A 25,614-nucleotide genomic window follows, 5' to 3' on the forward strand; every position below is an offset into this window, starting at 1 on the left:
AAGAAGCAGCAAGCATGGGACACAGCTTCAGCACCTCACCACCAGGTATACCTTGGCTGATTGCCTGAACTGGCTGCTTCTCCTGTGGCTGCCAGACCTGGATCCAGAGCCCTGCCTGGAGCTCGACCCCGGCCGGGATCCTGTGCTCCCACTGCTGCTGTGATCCCACTCTTCCTGAAAACAACAAACAGGTTGCTTTAGTCAAGGGCCACTCCATCCCACACACTCCAAAACCACCAACCTGATGGAACAGGACAGCTCCAGCTCCCAGGCCACTGTGCCTGCACCTACAAAACCATGCCTGTGACCAGCATCCTGATTGTGCGGCTTCCTCTGACTCCTTTGACATGTTCTATTTACAGACTGCAAAGGGAGGACACTGTGGGAGGCTCTGATGAGGATAAGATTTGGCCTTAGTGCTCTAGTGTATGCATGGGGAAAAATAACACTTACCTTCTCTATCTTCATGAGTATTAACTGTGGGTATTCATCAACCCCACATCCTCTAAAGCTGCTGAAGGGCATTTGGACAATATCCTTAATAACATGCTTTAACTTTTGGTCAGCCCTGAACTGAGCATGCAGTTGGACTGGATAATGGTTGGTACCTCCCAGCTGAAATATCCCATTCCATTCCATTCCATTCCATTCCATTCCATTCCATTCCATTCCATTCCATTCCATTCCCCTCCCAGGCCCAAATAAACTTCTCAGTCAGTTTTCCCACTGCTCAGCCCACTGTTGGAGTCCAGTTATTCACATGGTGGAGGACTCTTGTAGTTCACCAGGAGACTCATTACACAAATAACTATTTTTGTCTCTTAAGGAGCTGTGCCTGATGTTCTCCTTTATTCTCTCACTTGTTGTGCTGTCAAGCAAACTGCAGGTTTCTTGTTCAGCTCTCAAGGCATAATGACTCATCTGAAAACCAGAATAACTCACCTGGCCAGCTCTACCCAAACACCCCACAAGGTCTCTAGGGAGAAAGGTGGATATTGTCATGGCAATTGCTCCAAAAGCTTTGCTCAGAGACTTGGGAAAGACTTCTGAAGTGACCTAAAATTATTAAAACCCCATGATACCACCAAGTGCAGAATATTCAACTCTTCCAATACTCTGAAAATCTGGGAAATACAAAGGGAAGCCTGTGTTTCAGGGCTGGTGTGAGAGGTGACAGCTTCAAGAGGGTTTCTCATGTCTCAGATGTTCTCATGGGGCTACATGAGGTCCTGCAGACACTGCCATGGGCTAAGGCAAGGGCAGGACCACCTCAGCCTTCAAAGCCAAAAGGACTCACCACTTAAACTGCTTTTGAACACAACAGCCAAGTCCAGGCCACTAACTTCAGGGCACAGACCAGGTCCCAGCTCCACCACTGCCACCTGACTTGGATGAGGCAGGAAGACAACTGCACAGCAGAACCTGAACTACCTAGGGTGATGCTACCTGGTGGTCCAGCATGGACCTGGATGGACATGAAACATGGATGTGTTCACCCAACACAAGGAATTGGAAGCAAAACACTCCAGTGCTGGTTTCTGCATCGCTCCAGCTGGACATTCTGCACCCTACATCCTAGTAAGTTTCAAAGCAAGTTTAAATACATTGTGGTGCTGACTTAAAAAGAGGCAATTATCTGATTTTCAAGTGTAGATAAATGAAATTGGAATGTGGTTATTTCCACTGACAGTTACAGCACCTTCTTCTTCCCTTCTTACCACACCCTGACCCAAATCTCCCAATAGCTGAGAAATACCAAATGGCACAAAAGGAGTTGTTCAATTGGCATGAAGGGATAAAAAACGTGGTGGATGTCAGGCAGGTCGCTTCAGGAAGGCCTGGAGAACAGCCAACCTTGTAGGCATCCTGAGAAGTGAGAAATACCTACTTTGATATGGGAAATACGTGCACCAGCTGAAAAGGTGGCTGGGAGAAATACACCCTCATGGTTGATGTTTGAAGGATTAATTGTATCCTACACAGTGAACATCTTGTTCACACACACACACACAAGATTTCTGTGCCAAATGCTGCAGGTCAGCACATGCACACTGAAAGACACACTGAAAATAAAAACTGTTGATTTATATTCGGTAGACCCATCTTTGAAGACTGGTTTTCTACAGACAATCCAAGATGTTGCAAATTCCAGAAATGCAGCTGTTGTGAGAAACGAGAATATTGGTATCACCATGCATCAATGTCCACCAAGAAAAGCCACTGGATACAGCACAAAGTTACCAGTTAGATCACAATCACAGGTGAGTTTAATAAACCAGCTTGTCTCCTGGCCCTAACTCATGGCCTGGGGCTTTCACCCTGTTTACCTTCCTCACATTTATCAAGCACTGATATTAATATTGAAAACCAAATTGTTTTTTTAAATAAAATTGCTACACTAAAAACAGTTGAAACATCTGCTGAAGATGCAAATGGTTCAAATTGAGAACTGCCTGAATACACTCATGTTCAAACTCACCAGCACAGCCAAGCTCAGTGTTTCCCTCAAATTTCTGACTAATTTCCACAGATAAACAACTTTTTACTGGTACCTTACTGAAGGGGATTGAAATCTTCAGAATGAAAATATGACCCCCAGAAACAATCCCACACACTTCTGATGGCTTTGTGTCCTGCAGTAAAGCTCTTTCATGCTAAAATGGACCCTCTCTGCAGACTTACTGTGGGAACTGGGCTGCTCGCACCAACCTCATGGGTGATGCTCAAAGAGTGGGTGAGAGCATGCAGGTGATGACTGTTCTTTAAAAAAACACCCAAGCAGCAAAACCCCTTCACCAGCATCACTGCAAAGCCCAAAAAACCTATTCCCAGACTCCAGAGGCAGCTGGAGTCCAGCAGAAAGCCACGGCTTGGCACTGGTGACACGTGGCACTGCTTTTCCTCCATCCTGTGTATGTTCCACACACAGATCCTGCTAAACGCACCCACCATGCTGCAGGAACAGAATTGGCTGCCAAAGTAGATAAACACTGAAGAAACAGCTGTAATGGCACAAAGCTCTCCACTCCTTGCCTCCCGCTGACCCAATTCCCCATTACTCTGCCGTGCCCTTAAAAAACCAAGGATCCCCCAGCCTCTCTCAGCTCCCCAAACAGTCCTTGAGCTCTGGCTCACAGATCTTATTTGAGCTCCTCCACCTACCATTTCTGGTCTACACTCACCAGCAGGAGATGGGACCTCTGAGCCACACTTTGGGACTGGGAGGGAAAACACTATCCCTTCAGAGACTGATTCCCAGAAGCTGCTCAAAACCATGCCAATCCTTCTGGCCAAGCTCTGCACCTTCTCAGGAACTGTCAGGCTCATGCACATTGCCAGCAGCCCTCCTTTGGAAACTAGCTGTCAAATCTAACATTTGCATTTTAATTAGCAATAATCATATGTTTCACTTACACTGCAATTTTCACCTTTGCAGTGAGCTCTTTGAGGCATGAACTAATTAATCCTGCTGCCTTTGCCAGCCCAAGAGTTAATATTTTCTGCTGCTTCAGTGCAAGTTTGAAAATCCTATTTGCAGAAAAAGAAGATAAGTTTCCCCAGTGCAGAAGCTATAAATGGAAACACAGTGATCACCTACGTGGCTGCTCTCAGTGAAGATAAGTATGGGTGAAGTGGGTTGTGCTGGTAGAGATGCAGATCAACCCTGGCAGCAGCACAAGTTATAAGTGTCCTGAAGATATCAGTGGATTCTGGATGGGATTCATGTTCAATCGTATGTAAAAATTTCAATATTCAATGTACAGCATTCTTGGGTAGGCCAGAGGTAAAATAACAGGAATACTCCTGGCAGAGTTCTCAGGACCCCAAAAACCTCTGAGATATCCCCCAGCATACCAAAGGTCTCACATCTGCACCAGGAGATCCCTAGATCAAGTTGTGGGGTGTCCTTCAAATGGTTCCTCAACTTTGATCTTACTCCTGGTCAGATCAGAAAACAGCTACTGTGTAAAAGGCCCTTTTTGAGGTTTTTCTGCAGTGGAGGTTTTCACACACCCAATTTGTGCTTCTGCCAAATCTTCCTGTTATGCAGAATTTTTGCACTGCACTCCAATTACCTCCCTAGACCTACTCCAGAAAAACCACTCCAATTTTAATAAGGAAAACCAAAGGCCTAATTATTTTAATAACTCAAAATACACCTTAAAAAAAAAACCAACAAAAACCCAACCATAAGATTACTTTAAATATCTTAGTAGGGTAAACTTTCTAGCTTCTTTCTCCTCAAAGTATTACATAAGAACATTAGAAACTGTTATAAAAATGTGATGCAGAACCCCCAACCCTTTGGTTCTGTTCCTTCCCTTCCCAGGTCTATGTCCACCTTCCCCAGCCCTCTCCAATCTGCAGAAGGGACACCATACATCACTTTGAGATCTTTTGCCACCAGGGAAAGTAAGGTTTTATCTATACTTGTGTCATAACACAGGACCAAAGGACCTGATGGACTTGGAATTAGGAGGTTAAGCTTACATGATCTTTCTGGACTACCTGGGAAAGGACCAAGCCTGTGTGGTTGTGTTTTTTGGACAACACTGGAAGAGCCATGCTAGCCAAGGATGTGCTAGATAGCTCACTTACACACAAGGATGAAGAGGAGGAAGACTGAGGGCTCTCAGAATGGCCCTGAGAACTCCAGACGTGCTGTGGAAACCCATCAGCAAGGCCCCGTCCCAGCCTCAGAGGAAATGGCTCATGTCATCCCTTCCCTGCCTAGAGCTCCAGCACCGACTGACCTATTCATCCAAACCTGGAAAGATGGAGACCTCAAAGGTTAATCAAATCTCCCAAAAATAGGAGTGTGGGAAGCTCTACGATGGGCAGACAGGCATCACCTGGTCTTCTCTACCCAAACAGAAAATGAGGGTGACAAGATGTCCTCTCATGTGACCCACTGGCGACACCAGGCCCAGAAGACACTTCCTCCCACCCTCAGTAAGCAGCAGCAATTCTCCAGAGCAGGCAGCGAGGCAATGAAAAATCTCCCTCCCAGACCACCTGACACCCAAGCAGGTGTCTGCTTCACATGAGGCACTGCTGCGTCATGAGGCCGAGCCCAAACACAAGTCCCAGAGATAGTTACACCTTTACATTAGCTGAAGGACTTGATTTCTTTCTCAGCAGTCATCTCCAACCATAACTGAGCAGGGCTGCATCCACTAAGGGAGGAAGCATCACCCAGCAATTACAGGCAGAAAAGTGACTGGTTTTCTCAGAGCTGCTCTTTGCCCATGGGCAGGTCACACCACCTAAAGTCCTACTTTCTTCCTCCATCAGGCAGGCATGCATCAGCATGTACTCACTGGCAAAGCCAGTCTTCTGCTTTCTCCTCTTGCTTTCTCCTTCTTGCCTTCTCTGCTTTCTCCTTCTCTTTTGGAAACACAAAATCAGTGTCTGCAGCATCAGCCAGCATCCACCTGCCCCAACACATCCTCAGCATGGTGGACAACCTCAGCTGAGTTCATTGTACAAACTGGTCCTGGCCTACAACATGAGTGGGCCAACGAGATGGAGAACCCCAAATGTATTCCCCAAACATGGAACTGTTGGAGCAAGTCCAGAGGAGGCCATGAGGTTGATAAAAGTACTGGAGCACCTCATCTGTAAAGATGGGCTGAGAAAGTTGGGGCTGTTCAGCCTGGAGAAGAGAAGGTTGCGTGCAGACCCCACAGAACTTTCCAGTATCTGAAAGGAGCCTAAAGGGAAGCTGGAGAGGGACTCTGCATCAACAACTATAGTGACAGGACAGGGAGTAATGGGTACAAATTGATAGAGGGGAAATTTAAACTGGATATTAGGAAGAATGTTTTTACTGTGAGGGTGGTGAGATACCGGCCCAGGTTGCCCAGGGAGGCTGTGGATGCCCCAACCCTGGCAGTGCTCATAGCACACAAGGCCCTGAGCAACCTGTTCCAGTGGAAGGTGTCCCTACCCATGGCAGGTTGGTGATTTTTAACATCCACTCCACCCCCTTAACATTCTATAATTTCTAAAAGTTTTTCCCGAGTCATCCCTCTTGTTTTCTTTCACATCTGGACCCAAGGATAGGCAACTCAAATGAGACACACACTATTCACCAGCACAGGGAAAATGAATTACAAACTTAGTCAGGAGACCCTGCCAATATACTGTCTCTCCAGCCCTATCTGGTCAGCCAAGAATTTGGGGCATTACATGCTGCCTGCTGATGTCACTGGACTTAAGCCAGCAGGACAATTTCACTGCTAAATTCAGTTAATCTGGACCCAGTGACATGTCCCCTGTCCAAGACCATGACTCCCTTCCCACCTGCTTCTGCAGCATCCACCAGGCAGGATCTCCTGGTGGCTGATCCCAGGAAGTTAAGCAGCACTGATGCCTGCAAAAGAAAATTTTCTGGAACTGTGAAAGAAAAAAATCTGCATAGATTGATTTTTCCACTCTCCATTAAAACTGAGCTCCTCTGTGCAGTGCAATCTGCTGTTACCCAAGAGACAGCCTTCACACATTGCCCCACACCTCCTATTGCCTTTGCTTTGGCAACATGGCAGCTTTTCCAGCCATGACTGCAGGACATGGACATGGAATAACAAGACCTTAAAGCTCATCTCATTCCATCCCCTGCCATGGGCAGGGACAGCTTTCACTAGATGAGGCTGTTCCAAGCCCTGTCCAGCCTGGGATGGGGCAAGCCACAGCTGCTCTGGGCACCCTGTGCAAGGGCCTCCCCACACTCACAGCCAAGAATTCCTTCCCAATATCCCATCTAACCCAGTCCTTCCCAGTGGGAAGCCATTCCCCCTTGTCCCTCCAGGCCCTTGTCAGAACTCTTATGCTGGCACAGTTAGGGATGCTCTTTACTCCAGGCAGTCTGGTCTCCAGCCAAGGCCCAAGAGCGCAAACCCATCACCTCACCCTGCCACCATGTGCTGCTGTTCCTGCTGGTTCAACAGGAGGGCAAAGCCATCTCCTTCACCACCAGCTCCTCAGGGAGGACAGGACAAGGGTGCTACAAGCAAGGTGTGGGATCATCAGGTGTGATCTACACACCCTGCCTGCTCCTTCACTGCTCAGTAGATCAACAACACAACCATCAACTGCAGAAGCCTCTGAGGGCCCAAACCCTGTACCAAGCTCCTGCTGCACCTGGTGGGGCATGGACACAAGCAGTGGGATGAAAGCAAGTCCTGTTTCCTGCCAACAACACAGGTTTTTCCTTGGTGCTGATGGGTGACAGCCAGCCACCATGGGGGAAGGGAGGGACTTGGCCAGGAAGGAGGATTTTCAGCTCCCCATCTCCCACCGCCTGGAGAAATGGCACAAACCCGCAGAGTTGTTCTGGTTTTTGTTAATGCCTTTTACATAAGGGGAGCCTGGGATGCAGTTCCTGCCAGGCCTTTCAAGTACCAAGAGCTTTGCTGGATCCCTCAATATGCACCATTCCAGATTTTTTTACTTAATGAATTGCTCTCAGAAATATATCAAAGAGCTTCCTACTTGCCACAGCCTCACAAGGGGAATGCAAATAAAGTATTATATAAAAACTTCCCACTGGCTCTTTTTGGGGAAGAAAAAAAAAATCCAAACATAAAAGAGTTTAAAATTATTCCATTATCTAAACCTTCCTCTTTACAGAGGCAGTAAGGTGCTCAAAGAATATTTTGAGTACCTGGTCTTTGCCCCAGAGGCTCACACGTGGTGAGACCTGGCAAACTTTCAGGGGTTTAGTGGAACATGGCCACACCATGCAGCAAACAGAGAGATCCCAGCAGGAAACAAGAATTACAGATGAGCTGAATGTAATTGTGAGACCAGGATTTTCTCAGCACATGAGTTCACAAAATGTATCTCAGGAGATTCCTCCATGAGCAGACCATCTTCTCACAGCCACCCACCCACAGAACTGGAAAGACCAGGAGGTTTCAGGGGGAATTTTATCTCTTGTTAAGCCACTGCTTTGTATGGGATGCCGTTCTGCCAGCCTATGGGAACTGACTCCAAGTCTCACACAGCTGCTAATACAGGTCTCACCAAGTAGTGCAAGAGCAGGACAAGTCTGGGTGCTCTTTTCCAGAGACACCCAACAACATCAGAAACCAGCAATTTAGGAATATCCTGGACTGTTTTTACCTTCATTTTAATGAAAGTGAAAACACTTAAAAATGAAGGGTAAAAACACTTTATTTTTACCCTTATATTGTATATTATTTAGAAATGTCTAACTCCCTCACTTGTACAACAACCAGTAGATGCTTATATACACACATACTATACAAAAATGCATAACACAGACACACACACACAAAAAAATCTTTCTTTTATTTTTATTTACCTTGCTGGATCATATAACCCAGAATTTCAAAGGCATCAAGTACTCAGGGATACATAGAGGGATTTTTCAGGCACGGAAAAGTCATCTTCTCTCTAGGTTTCTCCATAACCTTTAGGAAGCCAATTAATTCTGAAAAAGCAAGACTGGACTACTCTGTCTTCACAGAAAATGAACCACATGCTGAATATATTTCCTGGACTAACCCAGATTTCCATATAAATGCCCTTTCTGATGGTCACGTGAAGCATACCATGGTCACTGATACATAAACCACATTTTCACATTAGCTGAAGCCAGCAGAAATCTCACATCCAAGTATTTTTTAAGTATGACTGGCAATGCAGAGATCTCAGCTGGAAACACAATAGGAAAATTAGGAATTCCATTTCCTGCCCAAACCCCTCAAATACATAAAAAAACTGCACAAAAAAAACCCCCATCACAACAACAACAAAAAAAATCAAACAAACAAACAATAAAAACCAAAACAAAACCAAAAATCTGAAACCAAACAAACTCCAAACAAAACAAAAAAACCAGGCCATAAATGCAACCCCTCCCTCCACTGGGAAATAATTAGCTGGCTTCTTCCTTAGGAGGTTTGAAAAGTGTTTGCCAATTTTAATTCAGGACAAGCATCATAGTAATGACTTTTTTTTTTTTAATATTGAAAGATTTTTTTGTGAGAATAGCCAGGAATGGTAAGAAACCGCACTTGGTGCTCACCAGCAGCGTTTAACTCATATATCAGTGACAGTGAGAGAAATGCTTGCCTGGACAGAGGAACAATAGCTTGCAGCTCCTCTTTGGTGCCAAGGAAAATTTGTTACTCACAGTTAAAGGAAGCCAAACATGGAGAGAGATAATTACTAGCTCTGCTGCAGGCTGGGAGAGAGCCCAAACACAGGGTAAGCAGCTTGGGCATCAGTGAATGGTGTTTGTGTGTAGGAAAGGAGCTCCCTGTAGGAGGAGATCAAACACATTTAATTCCCAGGGAAAAAAACCAGCAAGAAAACAAAAAAAAAACCCAAAAAACATATGTAAGCTGAAACAAAAGAGTGCATGGCACCAGGCAGATGGAGGTTGTCAGGGAAGTCACACCCATGCATGACTCCTGCATCCTCCTGTGGTCACCACCAGCCACTGGCACATCAGCAGAGCCCTTGGGAGAAGGGCCAGGGACCCTCTTCCCTAAGGAAAGCCCCATATCCACCCAAGGAAGCCTGATGGAAATGGCCAGCCTCCCAGCTGAACATCCAACAGCTGTCTGCAGCACTGGGAGGGAGCCTGATGAGCTTTTGCTGCTGAATATTTTGAAGCAGATCACAGCTGTAATAAATTCCATCTGGCACCTTCTGGCACCTTCAGGAGCTCATCCAAAGCAGTGCCTCTGTTCAGCACACGCCCTCCTACAAAACAACACCCTGCCTTTGCTGGGTGCAGGTGTTGGCAGAGGTGCTACCAGCATCCCAGGGCCATGGCAGGGATGGGATGCCTAAGTCCCCATCCCTCAGCCATGAACTTCCAGCACGGCTCCATGGGAGGAAGCTGTGCCCAAAACGAGAGCTGCAACCTGCCCTGCTCAGACTGGTATAGCCTCTTTTACACCCTGCAAAGGGCTCCCAAACTCCCCCTCATGGATCCATGCACAAGACTGCATCTGGAGGATATCAAGCAGAGCAAGAGAATAAAAGCTACCAACTTGAAGCCACTTCTCTGGGTGGGACATCCATCAGCCACAGCAACTGGAAATGCTGTTTCCCCTTCCTTCAGATGCCTAAATTTCACATCTGCTCAAGCAAGTGCTGTTCTCACAGAGCTGATGGTCTCATGGTGACACAGCAGCTTGTCAATCAGATGAGAATGATCAAACACAAGCCCCCACCCATTCTCTTCCATGGGGGTACTCACAGGAGGAGTGGCAACCACCTCTAGCAGTGCCTGGCAAACACTCCTCACTCATGTTCACACCATGTCCAAGCACCAAAACTGACTCACACCTGGCTCCTGTCACTGCACAACCAACACAGGCTCTCAGCACGTGCAACTTTGCTTCTTCTGCCAGCTCACCCTCTCAGCTGCGTAATGCTCTTCCCTGCAACACCATCCTTGTGCTGCAGCACGCAACACAGAAGCCCAGCTACACACAAAGATCCCTTATTCCAGCCACATCTCATCCATCCAAGTCAGCTCTGATGCTCCTAACAGCTTCCTCACACAGGTGACAATAAGAAAGTCTTCTGGAATAAATGCGACACTCCTTATTTTTTCCCCTTTAAGCTCCTGGATGAAAGCATCCATCTGCACATCAGGATGTTTGGGCAGGAATGAGCTTTCAGATGCCAAGCAGAGGGACACCATCTCCCCTTCCATGGGAGAGGGAGACAGCTGGCAGCACCTCCCAGGTGAGGCAGTGCAAGAAACAAAGGCAAAGCTCTGGGGAGGAGGAACTGAGCACAAACCATACCTGGTTATGTTCGTGAGACGACGAGCCCTTCCCTCGGGATGGGGAACAGCTGCCATCAAGCTGCTCGCTACAATCCGCCGTCCACTGCAAAAGGGATAAAAAAAGGGATTGTGTAAAATAATAGCTGGGCTGGGCAAAACTGCTGCGTCAGTCCACAGTGCACAGAAAACACCGTCCGGCCGCGGGCATTGCTGCACACGTGTGGCACCCCCTCCTTTTTGAGGATGATCCCAAAGGCTTTGGCTTGGAAATGCTCCACCCGCTGACAGTGGGTACAGGGAAGAAGCAGGAACAACTGTAGGAAAGCATTTGATATAGTGCTTTGCAATAAAATCCAGCCCCAATACCTCCTTGCTGACTCTGACACTGCTTGGAACCCCAGGTGTGTGATACACACTTATCACTCATTGCCATGGAGAGTTTGAAAATTTCTGCTTTTCCTAAACCCTTGTTCCCAACTCTATTTGCTTCAAGGACAGATAAATGCCCTGGGCACCCAATACCCTGTGTTTTCATTCTAAACAAAACAGAAAATGAGTATGGAAACTATAGGTTTGGCCATTGCCACATGTAGCCATAAAAAATTAGCAGACTCTTAGGCCAGCTTGCCCCAAGGTTGGACAGAAAGGTGTCTCCACAAAAATAATTGAATTTGGTGTCATTTGTTGCCTTGGCTTTTTTTCCCCCTAAAGAAATATAGGGCTGTATCATACTGGTGAAAAAAAACCAAACAAAAAACCCCCAAATTTTCACTAGACAAACATCAAAGATGCTGCTTAATTCCGAAGTCATTTTTGTCACTCCTTCAACAAAGTGGAGACTGACCAGCCCCACTTCCGAGGTCTTCCATGCTGGAAGCACTTGGCTGCTCCAGAGACACTCAAGGCTTGGTACCACCACCAAGGACAATGTGCCAAGAAAATGAAAAGTCATTTCCATACAAACAACCACCTCAGAGCTCCCTGACAGGTATGGATGAGGCCACAGAATAAGAGTCTTCACTACAACTGCTCATGATCCCTGCCCTCATCAGAGAGCCCATCCTAGCTCACAGATGGGGGGATTTCAGTCTCCCTTCATTAAAGAGCTGCCCATCACTCTCCTGCCACTTCTGCTGAGCCCCCTGAGCAGGCTCATGATGCCATCACTCTTGAGAGTCTTTTATTTACCAGGATAGGGATATCAGATGTATCCCTATCTGCTTTAACAATTTTGAGTGCAACCACATGCCTGGAAAGGTCTCTCAAGGAACAAGTTCACTCATTATCTCCACAGCAAAATAAAATCACCTTTTCCTCTATGATTTTCCTCTTTTTTCCTGGTGGGAGCAAGGTTGGGGACATCCCCATCATAGAATACCCACATTTTGGGATTCTCTGAAATGGCAATGGATTCAGCTTCCCGGGGAGCTGAGTGAGGAGGATGTGCCTTTCTTTCCTTCCCCCAGCAAGGAGAGCAGTTGCTCAGGAATGTGGTACCATCCAAGCAACTCTCACACACATGGCTGAATGGATTTATCCACTCTCAGGCAGGGAAAACATCACAGCCATAAGGAAACAAACTGCAGAGAGATTAAGTAACTTGCCCAGCATTAAAGATTTAGTTTCTGGCAGAGCCTTGCAGTTAAAAACAATTTCCTTGGTCTCAGCTGAGTGCCTTTCCCTTAAATCCATCTTTCTCCCTCTAGCTCTCATTAATGAGGGAACGTGCCACCTTCCATCAGGCTGCCTTCCACCAGGGTTACTCCAGTCAGCTGCAGGATATGTGCCTGTTTATTCCTTGCTTTGCTAAGAACTGATCAGAAAGAGAAAATCAGAAATAAAAAATCCTGATTATTTTTTATAGGTGGAAAAATGAAGAAAAACCTTTGTGAGACAGTAGATAATTCCTTCTTAGTCCATCCATTAAGACATGGCTTGATAAATGCAAGTGACCTAAAGTAAAAGCCCATCTTCATTTTTTGTCCAATACACAGCCGTAGAAATACAAAATGTTGCATTTTGATGGAGTTCCACAATAAATCCTAATTAAACTTCTGCATCAATGGTCTGGGGTACAACCTCATTTAGCTGCTTCATTTGAGTTGCCTCTATAACTGGTTTAATTAAAAGGTTTAATGTTCAGATCTTTCATTATTACGATTTTTTCCTTTAAAATAAAACCCAGCCATCTTGAAAGAGAACACTCTCAGAACTGACATTAAAAATCCAGCAGCTCCTTTCTTCCAGGGCAAGCCAAGAAGGAAAGCTAAAATGCCATTTCCACAACTGGAAGATGGATTTGGTTGTTGCAATCAAGGATCTTATTGCAAAAAATGTACACGGTATGCCATGAGAATTAGAAATTTTTGTCCTTAAGATGCAGAGGGAGCCTGGGCTTATTGGCAGAGCAGTGGGCAGGCTGGAAGAGGTTACAAAACTTGGTCTATTATTTTATTTCTGATTCAATACTACTTTTGAGCTTGACACATTAATAAGCAGAACTTGTCTGTTTGACCTGAAGCCCCTCCAAAGCGTCACTTCAAACACATACACCTTCCAGCCTTGGGTTAATAAAATCACTAGTTTTTTAAATATATTTTGTCCCATTTCTAAGGGCTTTGATCCTCAAATTGTAAAAGACCTCTTCACCAAAATCTATTGTTAAAATGGTTCCTTTGTTTGGTAATTTCTTTACATTGAGATGATATAAAACAGGTCTAGAACTCTGGGTCAGATCCTCAGCTCCAGCAAACCTGCAGAGTTCAGACAGATCAGATCAAACACTGCTGATACCAGGTAAAGATGGAATCCTTCATATGTAGAATCATGGAATGGTTTGGCTTGGAAGGGCCCTTAAACCCCACCTCATTTCACCCCTGCCATGGGCAGAGACACTTTCCACTGTCTCAAGTTGCTCCAAGCCCTATCCAACCTGGCCTACAACACTTTCAAGGATGCACCTTGAGAACATAAAAAAACCATACCCAGCATCAGGAGACTGCTACCAGCAGCTTGGAAACCTCAAATACATCCCCAAACAAGCGAGCTGCCTCAAACCCAGCGTTTTACCACATCCTGCTCCACATCCAAACCCTGAAAAAGCTACTCCAGCTGAGAACACACTCTGGGAGCCCCCAGCCCCTCTCCCACCCCACAGTGAGTGGGAGGAGATCCCTTTCACCCACCTGTGAGACGTGGGACTGTGTCTTCTCGCTCTCGCCGTCGCCCTCGGTCTTGTCGGTGAGCAGCCCCTGGACCTGGTACTCCAGGACGTAGCTGTCGATGAAGCGCTCCAGCTCCTCGATCTCCTGGGAGCGGCTGCTCCCCGCCTCCGAGGAGGCTGATGCCACTGAGGAGCTCTCCATCCCTTCAGGGGGCACACCAGGAACGCAGGGAGCCTGAGGAAACGTGACAAAAAAGACAGCGAGGAATTATTTCCCAGTAATTATAAAAAACCCCAGCAGACAAAGCCTATCGGTTGCCACGCGCAGGATGTTCTTTGCTGTATATCTGCATTTCCAATACAATTTCTCATAATCCTAGGTGGTTGCTTTTAGGGCTTCCAGGCATGCAAAAAATGTTCCATTTCTGTAATATTCCTGCATTTAAGGACAACAGACATATTTCCTGGCCTCCTGCTTAAAACCAAAATTACTGAAAATCTCCAGACATATGCACGAGAGGAAAAAAATGTGACACTAAAATGCTTGATTTAATAAATCCAAAGCATTAGTTGTTCTGGATATGGGTGAGAAGCTGGGTGTAATGGACATGTCTGAGGAAGAGGATGATAACTGAAAAGCTTCTCTAGGGCAGTGGCAGTAAATAATGCTGAGCTAATGATGCAAGTGTAAACGGTCCAGTGAGGAGGTGAGACAGAGATCGCAACAGAATTCACTTTTAAAACCTCTCACTGCAGAAAATTGCCTCTATAGGAGATGTAGGGGATTTATAATTCTCTTCTCCTTCCTACTTCTCCAGGGCTCAATGACCAACACAGTAAAGAAAGGAAACCACCAGCTCCTGGGCTGGGCATAGCACTGGGCTCTGCTCCCTCTGACAGGGACAGCACCCAGGGACAGCTGGAGCTGTTCCAGGAGGTTTAGGTTGGATATCAGGAAAAGGCTCTTCCCCAGAGGGTGCTGGCACTGCCCAGGCTCCCCAGGGAATGGGCACGGCCCCGAGGCTGCCAGAGCTCCAGGAGCCTTTGGGCAGCACTGCCAGGGATGCTCAGGGTGGGATTGCTGGGGGTCTGTGCAGGGCAGGAGCTGGACTGGGTGATCCTGGGGGGTCCCTTCCAGCTCAGGATATTTTATAATGCTACATTTGGAAAAAACTGGGCTGTGGCCCAGTGTCTTGTGTTAAATCTCATATTCCTCCCTTCCTGCAGCTGGGAGGGAGAAGACATGGGAGCTGCCAGCACACTGCAGGACACAACAGCTTCATCCCTCACCCTCTCCTTCACCAGGAATGGGTAGTTACAGTCTGCTTTGAGACAAGTATAAAATCACTAAGCAAATCCGGAGTGAGTCACATGCCATCCAGAAGGGAAGGGGAGGGAAAAAAATCTGCTCCCAGCTCATGTAGTTTCCAGCTCCTGAACTATTTTCTCCTCTGTCACTTCTGAACAATTGTGGCATCATTTGGAAACTGCCGAGAATGAGCAGTTCTGGCCTAAGGATTTCATCTGTTCAAGGAATTATTCCCAAATGTGCCCAGATTGTCAAAAAGGCTCATTATGTAGACCAATATCACACATTAGCTCCTGAACAAAAATCATATGCCATATTAAAAAGGACAAAGAAAAAAGAAGAAAGTGAAGAAAGAAAAAGAGAAGGAGCCCCAGAGAGTGTGGAGCCCTGGAGGAGGGCATGCTTCTCCCCTTTTCACTAATTAGTGCCAATTACAAAAAGGAAAGCACCAATTATCAAACAGGAAGTGCTAAGGAAAGAGTTGGGAGAATAGGAGGCTCCCATGAGTCCTGGAGGGATGTGATGGCATGGAGAGATGGCACAAGGCAGGGCACAAATGATACAGGTGGCATCACTCAGGATGGAGTGAGCAGGGTCAGAGGTTATCTTCCATCTCATTGGGCCACACATTACCCAAGCCCAAAGGATTTTTTTGTCTACTTCAGACAACACAAACCACATATCTGAGATATTTGTGGATCTCTAGTGGGAAACTCTAAAACAAATTCATCTTGTGGTAGCTTCACCTCTCTCTAAAGGAAACCATCACTCAACAGGAAGAAAACTCCTGCTCTTCCTGGCGATCTGTGCCTGGAGCTAGTTTCTCACCTCACCTCACCCTCAAAACACATACAAAAAATGTTTTCAAATAAAAACCCACACTTGAGCATCAAAGCATTTACTATCTTCCCACACTGAGCAAACAAATGTTGGTGAGAGCTCTTGATGAAGCAGTGATCCCTTGGCTCTGTGTTGGCTCAGCACCTACCACAAAGGATTCCCAGACACCAGGTACTTTCCTTAATCACAACAAAGAGAGATCAATCTCAAATTTGCTTTTTTTTTATCACTTCCCCCTTCCCTCTACTCTACTTTGCCAAAGCACAAAGTTTGTAAGTTTTGGGGGTCTGAAAATAACCTTCCAAATCTTTCCTATCTCTGAAAGTGTTCAAGGCCAGGTTGGATGAGACTTGGAGCAACCTGGTGTAGTGGAGTATGTCCCTGCCCATGGCAAGGGGGAACAACTAGAGGACCTTGAAGATTTATTCCAACTTAAATCCTTGTAAAACCGTATGATTTTACAAAGCCCATGTTGTGCTCGTTACTGTGACCATAAAAGAAGGAATCATCAGCAGAAAAAGTCAATAGATGTGCAAACTGCTTATTATAACTTAGTAATTATCAGCATTACTGTAATGTATAATTATTATTAATAGCTGTTATTAAGGGTGATCTAAATGGGGTTCTTGCTCTAGCAAGATTATACAGTTTTTTTAGCAATTATACAGTTTTACCCTTCATCAGCAAATAATAAGAACAAGCATTTTTTATTACACTTGTAGGCTCATTCCCTTTCTCCCAAAGGTGCTTCAGGCTTGTTGAACTCGTGGAAACAAGTGGTGAGTTTGATAGGTGAAGAACAGTAATGGAGAACAAACCCACTTTGGGTTGGGAGAAAACAGGAGAGTGGAACTTGCAACCAAAATTATTTAAGACGCGGTGAGTCCATGATGAGAAGACCACAGACATCCAGGACAGTGATGCATTTCCATCAGGTCACTGGAGAATGGGTGAGAGGCCCCCACATGCACGTCCTCCCCCAGGGAGGAGGCTCCAGCCATTCCCCCCCACGCCAAAAGCTCTGCAAAATCTGGACTGCAGCAGTCTGGCAGTGCCAAGACAGAACAGCAGCGCAACTTCCCACAGATTGTCCCCTGGGATGAGACCCACTTGTGTCCCAGCCACGCCAAGGGACTCCAGCCCCCAAAACAAGCTGCTGGGTAAAAACATTCTGGCACACCAAAACTGCAACCATAAAGAGATCCTCCTAAAACAATTCTTACAGAATCACTGAATCATAGAATTGTTTAGATTGGAAAGCCCTCCAAGACCATCAAGTCCATTCCCCTGGCAACACCAAGGCCACCACTGCCCCATCTCCCCAAGCGCCACATCCACTTGGCTTTTAAATCCCTCCAGGGATGGGGGCTCCACCACTGCTCTGGGAAACTCTGCTGGAAGCTCTGGACAAGCCTTTCCATGGAGGGACTTTCCCCAATATCCAACTGAACCTCCCCATGCCCAGCCTGAGGCCGTTCCCTCTGCTCCTGTCCCTGTTCCCTGGAGCACAGCCCGGCCCCCCCGGCTGTCCCCTCCTGTCAGGAGCTGTGCAGAGCCACAAGGGCCCCCTGAGCCTCCTTTGCTCCAGGTTCAGCCCCTTCCCAGCTCCCTCAGCCTCTCCTGGGGCTCCAGCCCCTTCCCAGCTCCGTTCCCTGCCCTGGACACGCTCCAGCCCCTCCATGTCCCTGTTGTCCTGAGGGCCCAGAGCTGTCCCCAGCACTGGAGGTGCCTCAGCACCAGTATTCCCAGGGCCCTTCCCAGATTCCCAGCCCCTCTGCACCAGCCTAGAGCTGTAGGGATCTGGGGTGACCCAAGAGCAAGCCAGTTCTCACTCCAATTCATCCAGACAACCCACATCCTGACCTGCTACAAGGACACCAACAGCACACCTTGCTCCTATGCAAAGTCCAATGTGACTGAGCATCAGCAAAGGAAAGAAAATAAAGAGATTGCTTTTCCCAGTGTTTTGCTCCCACTGGATGGATGCTAAGAGCTTAAAGTGCTCTTGCACACTTGGTGAGTTTCTTTGAAAGTTGCGGCTTCCAAAGGGCAAGAGAAACAGGAATACCACATTGTCACACGCAACCCAAATGGTAACAGTTGTAAGCAGATTTTCTTGACAACTACAGCCAGGAGCCAATACCCAACGCCAACACCTAGGTAAGGTCATTGGGAAAAATCTCTAAAATACAGAGTTCAGGCAGAACTACTTCATGCATCGGGCTTCCTCTCACCTGAACTGAAATTCAATTATTGAGAGGTGTAACCACCTCCAAAGCCCAATAAAGGACAAGTGCCCAGCCCATCTTTCCCACAACATGTCCTCAGCTGTTTAGGCTTGACTGACTGACTGATGGCATTTAATTGAAAACTCATGTGTCTTCCTTACTTATCCTTCAGTTAAACACTAAGAAAAACCCAGACTATTCCTCCATGACTCCAAAGTGAAGTCATGAGGAATGCAGAGCATCCTTTATGCAGAGAATATTTATTTCTCAGAAATGCCATCATGGGCCAGCTGCTGCAGAGACAGGCTGTGACAGGCTACAGAGATATCCTGACATCCCTGAAAGCCTTTGTCTTGCCGCATGGGATTTATCATCCCAGAGTTTTCTAGGAACAAGAGATGCTTCCTATAAAAGGCAGCTGCAGTGCAAATTCTTCACGTACCAACGCAGCCACCTGCTTCCAGAATGTTCTTTGATAGGACATCCAGCATCCCTCTCGTGTTAGCTCTCCCTTGAGTATTTATAACAGACTGTGATCCAGCAGGTCCCTTCTGCTCTGAGACACCTGGGACACAAACTGAGGAACAGCTCAGCAGCCCAGATTTGTCTGTGCCTGAATGGGATGATGATAAAACCAAACCAAACTGATGCCCAGGGAGACAGAGGGAAAGGCCCCAGCCCAGGCCCAGACATCACACCCTCTCTCATGAGCAACCAATGACAACTTTCACATCCCTTGCGCAGGCTCCGAAACCCACCCCACTGTTCTCCCATCTCTGTCCCCTACAGCCATGTTGGACATCACCTTGTGCAGGTGGAGGTGGATATCCAGCCTGAGGTGACACCCTCTTCTGCTCAGTGCCTCTCTGGGGCTGGGCAGGGAGGAACAGCTCACGGTCAAACCCTCCATCATCACCTCCCTCACACTTCCTGCTCACTGAGACTCCAAGCCAGGCATCCCAAAACAGCTGCCGAAGCACACACAGAAGGAGGAAGTCCCTGCAGCCCTAGACAAGGGAGATGCTTTGACCACACAGACCAGGGAAGAGCAGATAGTACAGGACAGCCCTTCTACTTCTTATCTGCTTCTTATCAGCACCTTTGGGTCAGGTGAAACCCTCTGTGTGTCTCGACTCTGCAAACAACCACCCACCAGCTCACGCTCCAAGAGCAGCACAGCCATGAGGATCTTTGACTGTCTGTGTTTGGGGCTGGAACTCCTCGCCACCAGCAAGGCTTGATTTCCAGCATCTCCTTTTAATGAGCCTCTTCTGCAGCAATATTTTGCCTCTCCTCATCCAGCCCTTTTCCAACAACAAGTAATTAGCAATGCGTCTTTCTCAAGCGGTGAGAGCATCTCAGAGAACGAGACGAGCAGTTTATCTTTATTGCTGGCAGGCAGCTCTCATACCCAGCCACCCGCAGGAACAGTTACTATGGAAAATAAAAGCAACAGAGATGAACCATGACTCTCCGTACCCAGGTACTGCTGCATTTCCACAAAGCATGATGTGTCTGTCTTGGATTTGCTGCTCTAAAACCACTAGCTTTTCAGACATCAAAACATCAAGCACAGAAATGTAAATTATTATACCCTGGATCTGACCCTTTTCTAATTAAAATGTAAACACCTTTGAAAACCACATGAGTGTTTACTGCTGGAGCCAGCCTTGGGCTTTTCAGATACTGATGCATCCACAGCTGGCTGAGCATTTAATGTATTTCATCGTCCCTCCAGTCTCAGGTCTGTTTTCTGGTACCTGGTGATGCAGAAAAGCCCCAGTGACAGGACAGGAGCCCACCAGCTGTCACATTGCAGTGCCACTCACAAGCCTGGCACAGAACACAGCAGGCAAACACCACGGTGCATTGAAACAGACCCATCAAAACAAACACAGAAATAAATGGAGGGAAAAAAGAGAGGGACAGACAAGTGCCGCAGAATCCAACCCAAAACAGCCAGCTTGATCCTGCAAGAAAGGGAGATGAGTAACCAGAAAGCCAGAAATCCTCATTCTCACCCAGACAACAATTTATTATGTAGCTTGCTTCCCTGCAATAAAGCAACTCTTTGTGGTTGGAAAGTGAATCTTTTTCCTTTTCTTCTCTCTAAACGAAAACAAAGCCACATCACCTTTAGAAACATAAAGTCTTTTAGTGTGTCAAATCTGTGCATGAGGTTGGAGTGGTTTTCCACCAGATGGGCTTCCTTGCCTGGGGGAAGACATTACCTTGGGCTTGTGATAGATATTATCAAAAAAGGAAAGGAAAAAACAGCACACAACTAAGAAAAGTACTGTCTGAACATCAAGTGAGAGGAGGTGGGTTTTTACGGGCTTACCCTGTGGTGGGATGCTCCACTACAGGGGATGTCAGGGCAAGGAGACTGCTGGGGCATCACTGGCTGCAGCAACAACAGCAAGGAACACTCACAGATTTTGATACAAATTCAATACATGCAAATGCACCACCATTTCTAGATATAAAATCTGAAACAGGCCCTAAAAAGCCTCCAACCACCAACCTCTGAATTCTGAACAGCCTGAGTTTTATAGCCTATTTTACACTGGTTCATGCTATAAACTGTGACTTAAGCCAGACAACAGATTTCCATGTTCCTCTGCTTCTACTATAAGCTAATGGAACGAGAGCCCACATTACATGTTACCCTTGTTATTTTTCACCTTTACAAGGAAAATGTCGCCAGGTAAAGATATTGAACAGCTATTATGAATATCTGAGGAAAGAGCATTTCACACATGCTCTTCTCTTCAGAGCTGCACTGTTTGTCCTTGGAGAGCACACAGCATCACTCTGGCAGCTGGGCAGGACGTGATGGCTGCAGGGATCATGCTGGAAGACATGAACCAAGGATGTTCTCCTGCCAGATGAGCTTGCACATGGGCACCATGCACCTGTGCGTGCCCTCCTGCGATTCACCAGGCAGGCTGCAATCCTCAGGCAACGAACACCTGTTTTTTTTGCCCAGCTCTTCTGGCACCCCAAGGGATGAGCCACGATGCCATGGAAGCAGCAGCCAGGGTACAAAACTCTCTGTGCAGGCAGCGCTCTGCAGGCAGAGAGCACAGCCCACATCCTAAATAAAAGCACCACAACCACAAGCTCATCCATACACAGTCGCTCGCGCGCCCGTGCCGGCTGCCACGCATCGTCCTTTGTAAAATAACCAAAGGGAAACCATTATCGGGACAAAATCTTTTCTTTCCAGGCACCGAGGCAATATAATAGGCACTTGGGCTGTGAAAAGCTCTCTAATCCAAAAAGACACATCCAACTCTAAGTTGAGATGTCAACCTGCTGAAGTAATCCATCCCACCGGTGGCTGCCCATGGGAGGGACTGGGTGGGAGCAGCGCACCCCGGTCAGCAGCAGCAGGGCAGGCATGGAGGCTGCTTAATCCCCATTAAATCACGCCCGTGGCTCACTGGCAAAAAGCATTTTTGTGCCTGTACACCAGCTTGTAGCAGCATTCAGAGAACATACCTTGGCCACCAGCCAAAATGCTGGAGCTGCCACTCCCGGATGGATTTTATGCTAGGAGGAGCCAGCTGGTCCTCTCCTCCTGGGAATCATAGGATCACAAAACAGTCTGGGTTGGAACAAATCTTTAAAGGTCATCCAGTCCCACCCCCTGCCATGGACAATAACACCTTCCACTTGATGAGGTTGTTCCAAGTCCCATCCTGGCCTTGGACACTGCCAGGGATCCAGGGACAGCCACAGCTGCTCTGGGCACCCTGGGCCAGGGCCTGCCCACCCTCCCAGCCAGCAATTCCTAATTGCCAAGAGCCCAAAATCTGTGCCTGCCCTCTGGCAGTGGGAGCCATTGCCTGGGTGCTGTCCCTGCAGGCCTTGTCCCCAGTCCCTGGGCAGCTCTGCTGGAGCCCCTGGAGGCCCTGGCAGGGGCTCTGAGGTGTCCCTGGAGCTTCTCTTGTGCAGCTCAACAGCCCCAGCTGTGCCAGGCTGGCTCCAGAGCAGAGGGGCTCCAGCCCTGGCAGCAGCTCCGTGGCCTCCTCTGCACTGGCTGCAGCAGCTCCAGCTCCTTGTGCTGCTGGAGCCAGGGCTGGGGCAGCTCTGCAGGTGGGCTCTCACCTGAGCCCAGGGGCACAGGGGCAGGATCCCCCCTGCCCTGCTGCCCACGCTGGGGCTCAGCCCAGGGCAGGGGGGTTCAGGCTGGGGCAGGTCCAGCTCTCACCCACAGCACCCCCAGCTCCTTCTCCCAGGGCTGCTCCCTCTGCTCATCCCCAGCCCGGGTTGATCCCAGGGGTTGCCCTGACCCAGGTGCAGCACTTGGCCTTGTTAAACCTTGTGAGGTTCCCATCCTTAAGGATTCTCACTTCCATCCCAACCAGCTGCTTCCCTTCGTCACAGCTTTCCCCTTTTTTGGAAATGAAGCTCTTCTGTGCAACAAGAATAGGGACAGGAGAGCTTCTAGTGCATCCCAAATTCAACATCTCTGGAAGATGAGATAGGAATGAGGAAGCAAGATGCTTTTTGCAACATCAGCCACTTTCTGCACAATCGAAAGCAAATTTTCTGTGGGTTCCTGTTGCTAAAACCAAAGGGAACAATCTTTCCCAGCCTTGGGTAAGCTGCTGGTTGGGATGGGGTTACATGCAAAGAGCATCATCTAAGGCAGCTCTCACACCTTGAGAAGATCACAGAATCATGGAATGGCTTGGGTTGGAAGGGACCTTAAACCTCATCTCATTAATGTCATGGGCAGGGACACCTTCCATTGTCCCAGGTTGCTCCAAGCTCCATCCAACCTGGCCTTGGAGAATTCCAGGGATCCAGGGGCAGCCACAGCCCTGTGCCAGGACCTCATCATCATCACAGGCAATAGTTTCTCCACAAAACAGTTTCCTCCTAGATGCCCTTGCAAACCCTAGATCCATTTTTTAGGCTACAAGGATGTCATGCCATGTTCTCCCTTGTAATTTCCCAGGGCATTTAGGAAAGCAAATGTAATACCCAGATAGACCCAGGTTTTGCATTGGGCTCCCAGCAGCTGTCCCAGCAAGGAACATGATGCAGCACAGGCACCACAGCACCCACCAAAGGTCTCACCTAGCCCAGGGATGCTCCTTGTGGCAGGGATGGGCTCCCTGTGTGACCCCACCACACTGACAAAAGTCAGAGCAGCAGGAATGCCCAGCCCAGGATAGGGGGAAACCAGACCCTGCAAGCTTTGCTTTGTACAAGCACCATAAGCCAAGCCCACCAGCTCAACCCTCCTCTCAAATCCATCCCCAGCTTTTAGCTCCTTCCAGCAGCTGATGAGACAGCTTGAATCAATTCACCAGGAAAACGCCTGCCTTAGGGAACCAGACCAAAAATACCAAGCACCTCCCCAGACAGGAATTTTTGGGAGCTACTGGCCAGCCACCAGCCTCCTTTCTGAGGCTTGAAGTGCATTTTTTTGCAATCACTCCCAGACTATCACTCTGCTGGATGCTCTGCACCAGCAATGCTGCCACAGATCTCCAAAAATTTCCAGGTGACCCCACTCCACCTGTGGTTATTCCCCCCTAAACTGCAGTGAATGAGGGATGACAAGAAGCCAGCAATGGGGGTGGGAAGAGCAGCCTGCTGACTCCCAGGGTATAAAGATGCTGCAAGCACTTGCACAGCTGCATTTATCACCCAGGGGACCTGGCTGAGCCCTGGCAGGCAGGAACAAGACAGGGAGGGGTTTGTTATTACAAAGCAAACAGAGAGACAGGTACTTTCAGGACATGACACGTAAATTGTTTTGAAATGAACATGAACTTGGCGAGCGTCTGTTTACCTCCACCAGCAGCAAGGACAGTTGAGACTGGCCCTGATCAAGACAGCTTTGGGATTTACCAACCCTGTGTTCTAATCTTCCCTGCTGTCAGTGACCCTGACACCAGTCCCTTCTGCTAACCCCAGGTCTCAGACCACAGAATCACAGAATGCTTTGGGTGGGAAGGGATCTTCCAGTCCACCCCCTGCCATGGGCAGGGACACCTTCCACAGTCCCAGGTTGCTCCAAACCTCATCCAGCCTGGCACTGGACACTTCCAGAGATGGGCCAGACACAAATTCCCTGTGCAACCTGTGCCAGGGCCTCGACACCTACTTTTTCCCAAATATCTAATCTAAATCTACTCTCTGTCAGTTTGAAGCTATCCCTCTGTGTCCTGTCACTACAATGGCCTCTCTCCATCTTCCTGTAGGCTCTCTTCATGCAGTGCAAGAAAGCCTTGTTGAGTTCCAGTACTGCTGCTGGTGTACTGGGGACAAGAACATAAAATCTGTCCCAAAATACCCTTGAGCTGCTCTTTGTGTCCAGCTGTTGCATCCACCATGGACCCAAATGTGCCATACACTTCATGTGTGACTGGTATGACACCAGCTTGTCCATCCTGCCTCACTTCCCTCTCTTGTAAAACACAAATACTCCTCTTTTCTTTCATGGTACACTAAATTTCCACAGCTCTCCATTATGGTGCAAAGTAATTTAAGACATTTCATTTGGGATTGAAACGGGACTTGACATTATTTTGCTTCCTGTTTCAACAAAATATCTGTTCTCATTGAACCCAGCTAAAAATACTCTCATCCCCCACAACTATCCTTGGCACCATGATTTCTCTATGGGCTAATTAAGAGAAAAAGCTAGAGTAAGCAATAATTATTTGTTGAGGACAATTCACAGTAAGGATAACTTGTGGCACTCACACAAAGGATGCAGCAGGGCAATGGGATCATGGTGGGAGGGCTGCAGGTGCAGCACAGGGGAGCAGCATCTGCAGCTTCAGCAGAAACACCCCAGCAGGATGCCTGCTATTCATGTACCTTTGACTTCAGAGATTAAATAGAGAGCTCAAACTATATTGCTTTGCAGAAAAAAAAAAAAAGGAAAAAAGGAAAGAAAAGAGGTAAGGGAGAATTTGATTAATCAAGAAACTGCTTAGGGATATACCATCAAAGGCCCTTGAAGGTAGAGCCTCACCATTTCCAGCTCTTGGGCATCAGCAAAGGGTAGGGATGTCCATCTGAGGGATCTCTATGACCCAACAATTCAGCAGCAGAATTTAACATGGGACTGGAAAAGGCACTTCTGCAATAAATTGTACAGTATGAAAGAAAATAAACCTCATTCCTAGTGCTGAGGTAGTGCAGGACTCGGAGGCTTCAGAGGAAGACACCAAGAATGCCAAGATAAACACAAAACTCTGGGGTTTGGGGCAGGTTCTTGCCACTCCTCCTAGGGGTTTCATAGAACCATGGAATGGTTTGGGTTGGA

General features: G+C 47.6%; 1 protein-coding gene across 3 annotated transcripts in view; it reads right to left on the reverse strand.

Annotated features, from left to right (window-relative positions):
• The window catches only part of CTIF (cap binding complex dependent translation initiation factor), a 144,028-nt gene that overhangs the window by 103,502 nt on the left and 14,912 nt on the right, over positions 1-25,614 (reverse strand). For 2 of the 3 annotated variants that reach the window (XM_066568949.1, XM_066568948.1), the window contains exons 2-3: positions 13,963-14,175; positions 10,797-10,880 (exon numbers count right to left, since the gene is read on the reverse strand). In XM_066568949.1, coding sequence (XP_066425046.1) covers positions 10,797-10,880; positions 13,963-14,142 — 264 coding nt within the window. In that variant the 5' untranslated portion in view covers positions 14,143-14,175. Of the gene's footprint in view, positions 1-51; positions 175-10,796; positions 10,881-13,962; positions 14,176-25,614 lie in introns of those variants that run through there. The other variant, XM_066568950.1, reaches the window with a different exon arrangement.

The sequence above is a fragment of the Molothrus aeneus genome, chromosome Z (assembly GCF_037042795.1).
Source record: "Molothrus aeneus isolate 106 chromosome Z, BPBGC_Maene_1.0, whole genome shotgun sequence".
Lineage (NCBI taxonomy): Eukaryota > Metazoa > Chordata > Aves > Passeriformes > Icteridae > Molothrus > Molothrus aeneus.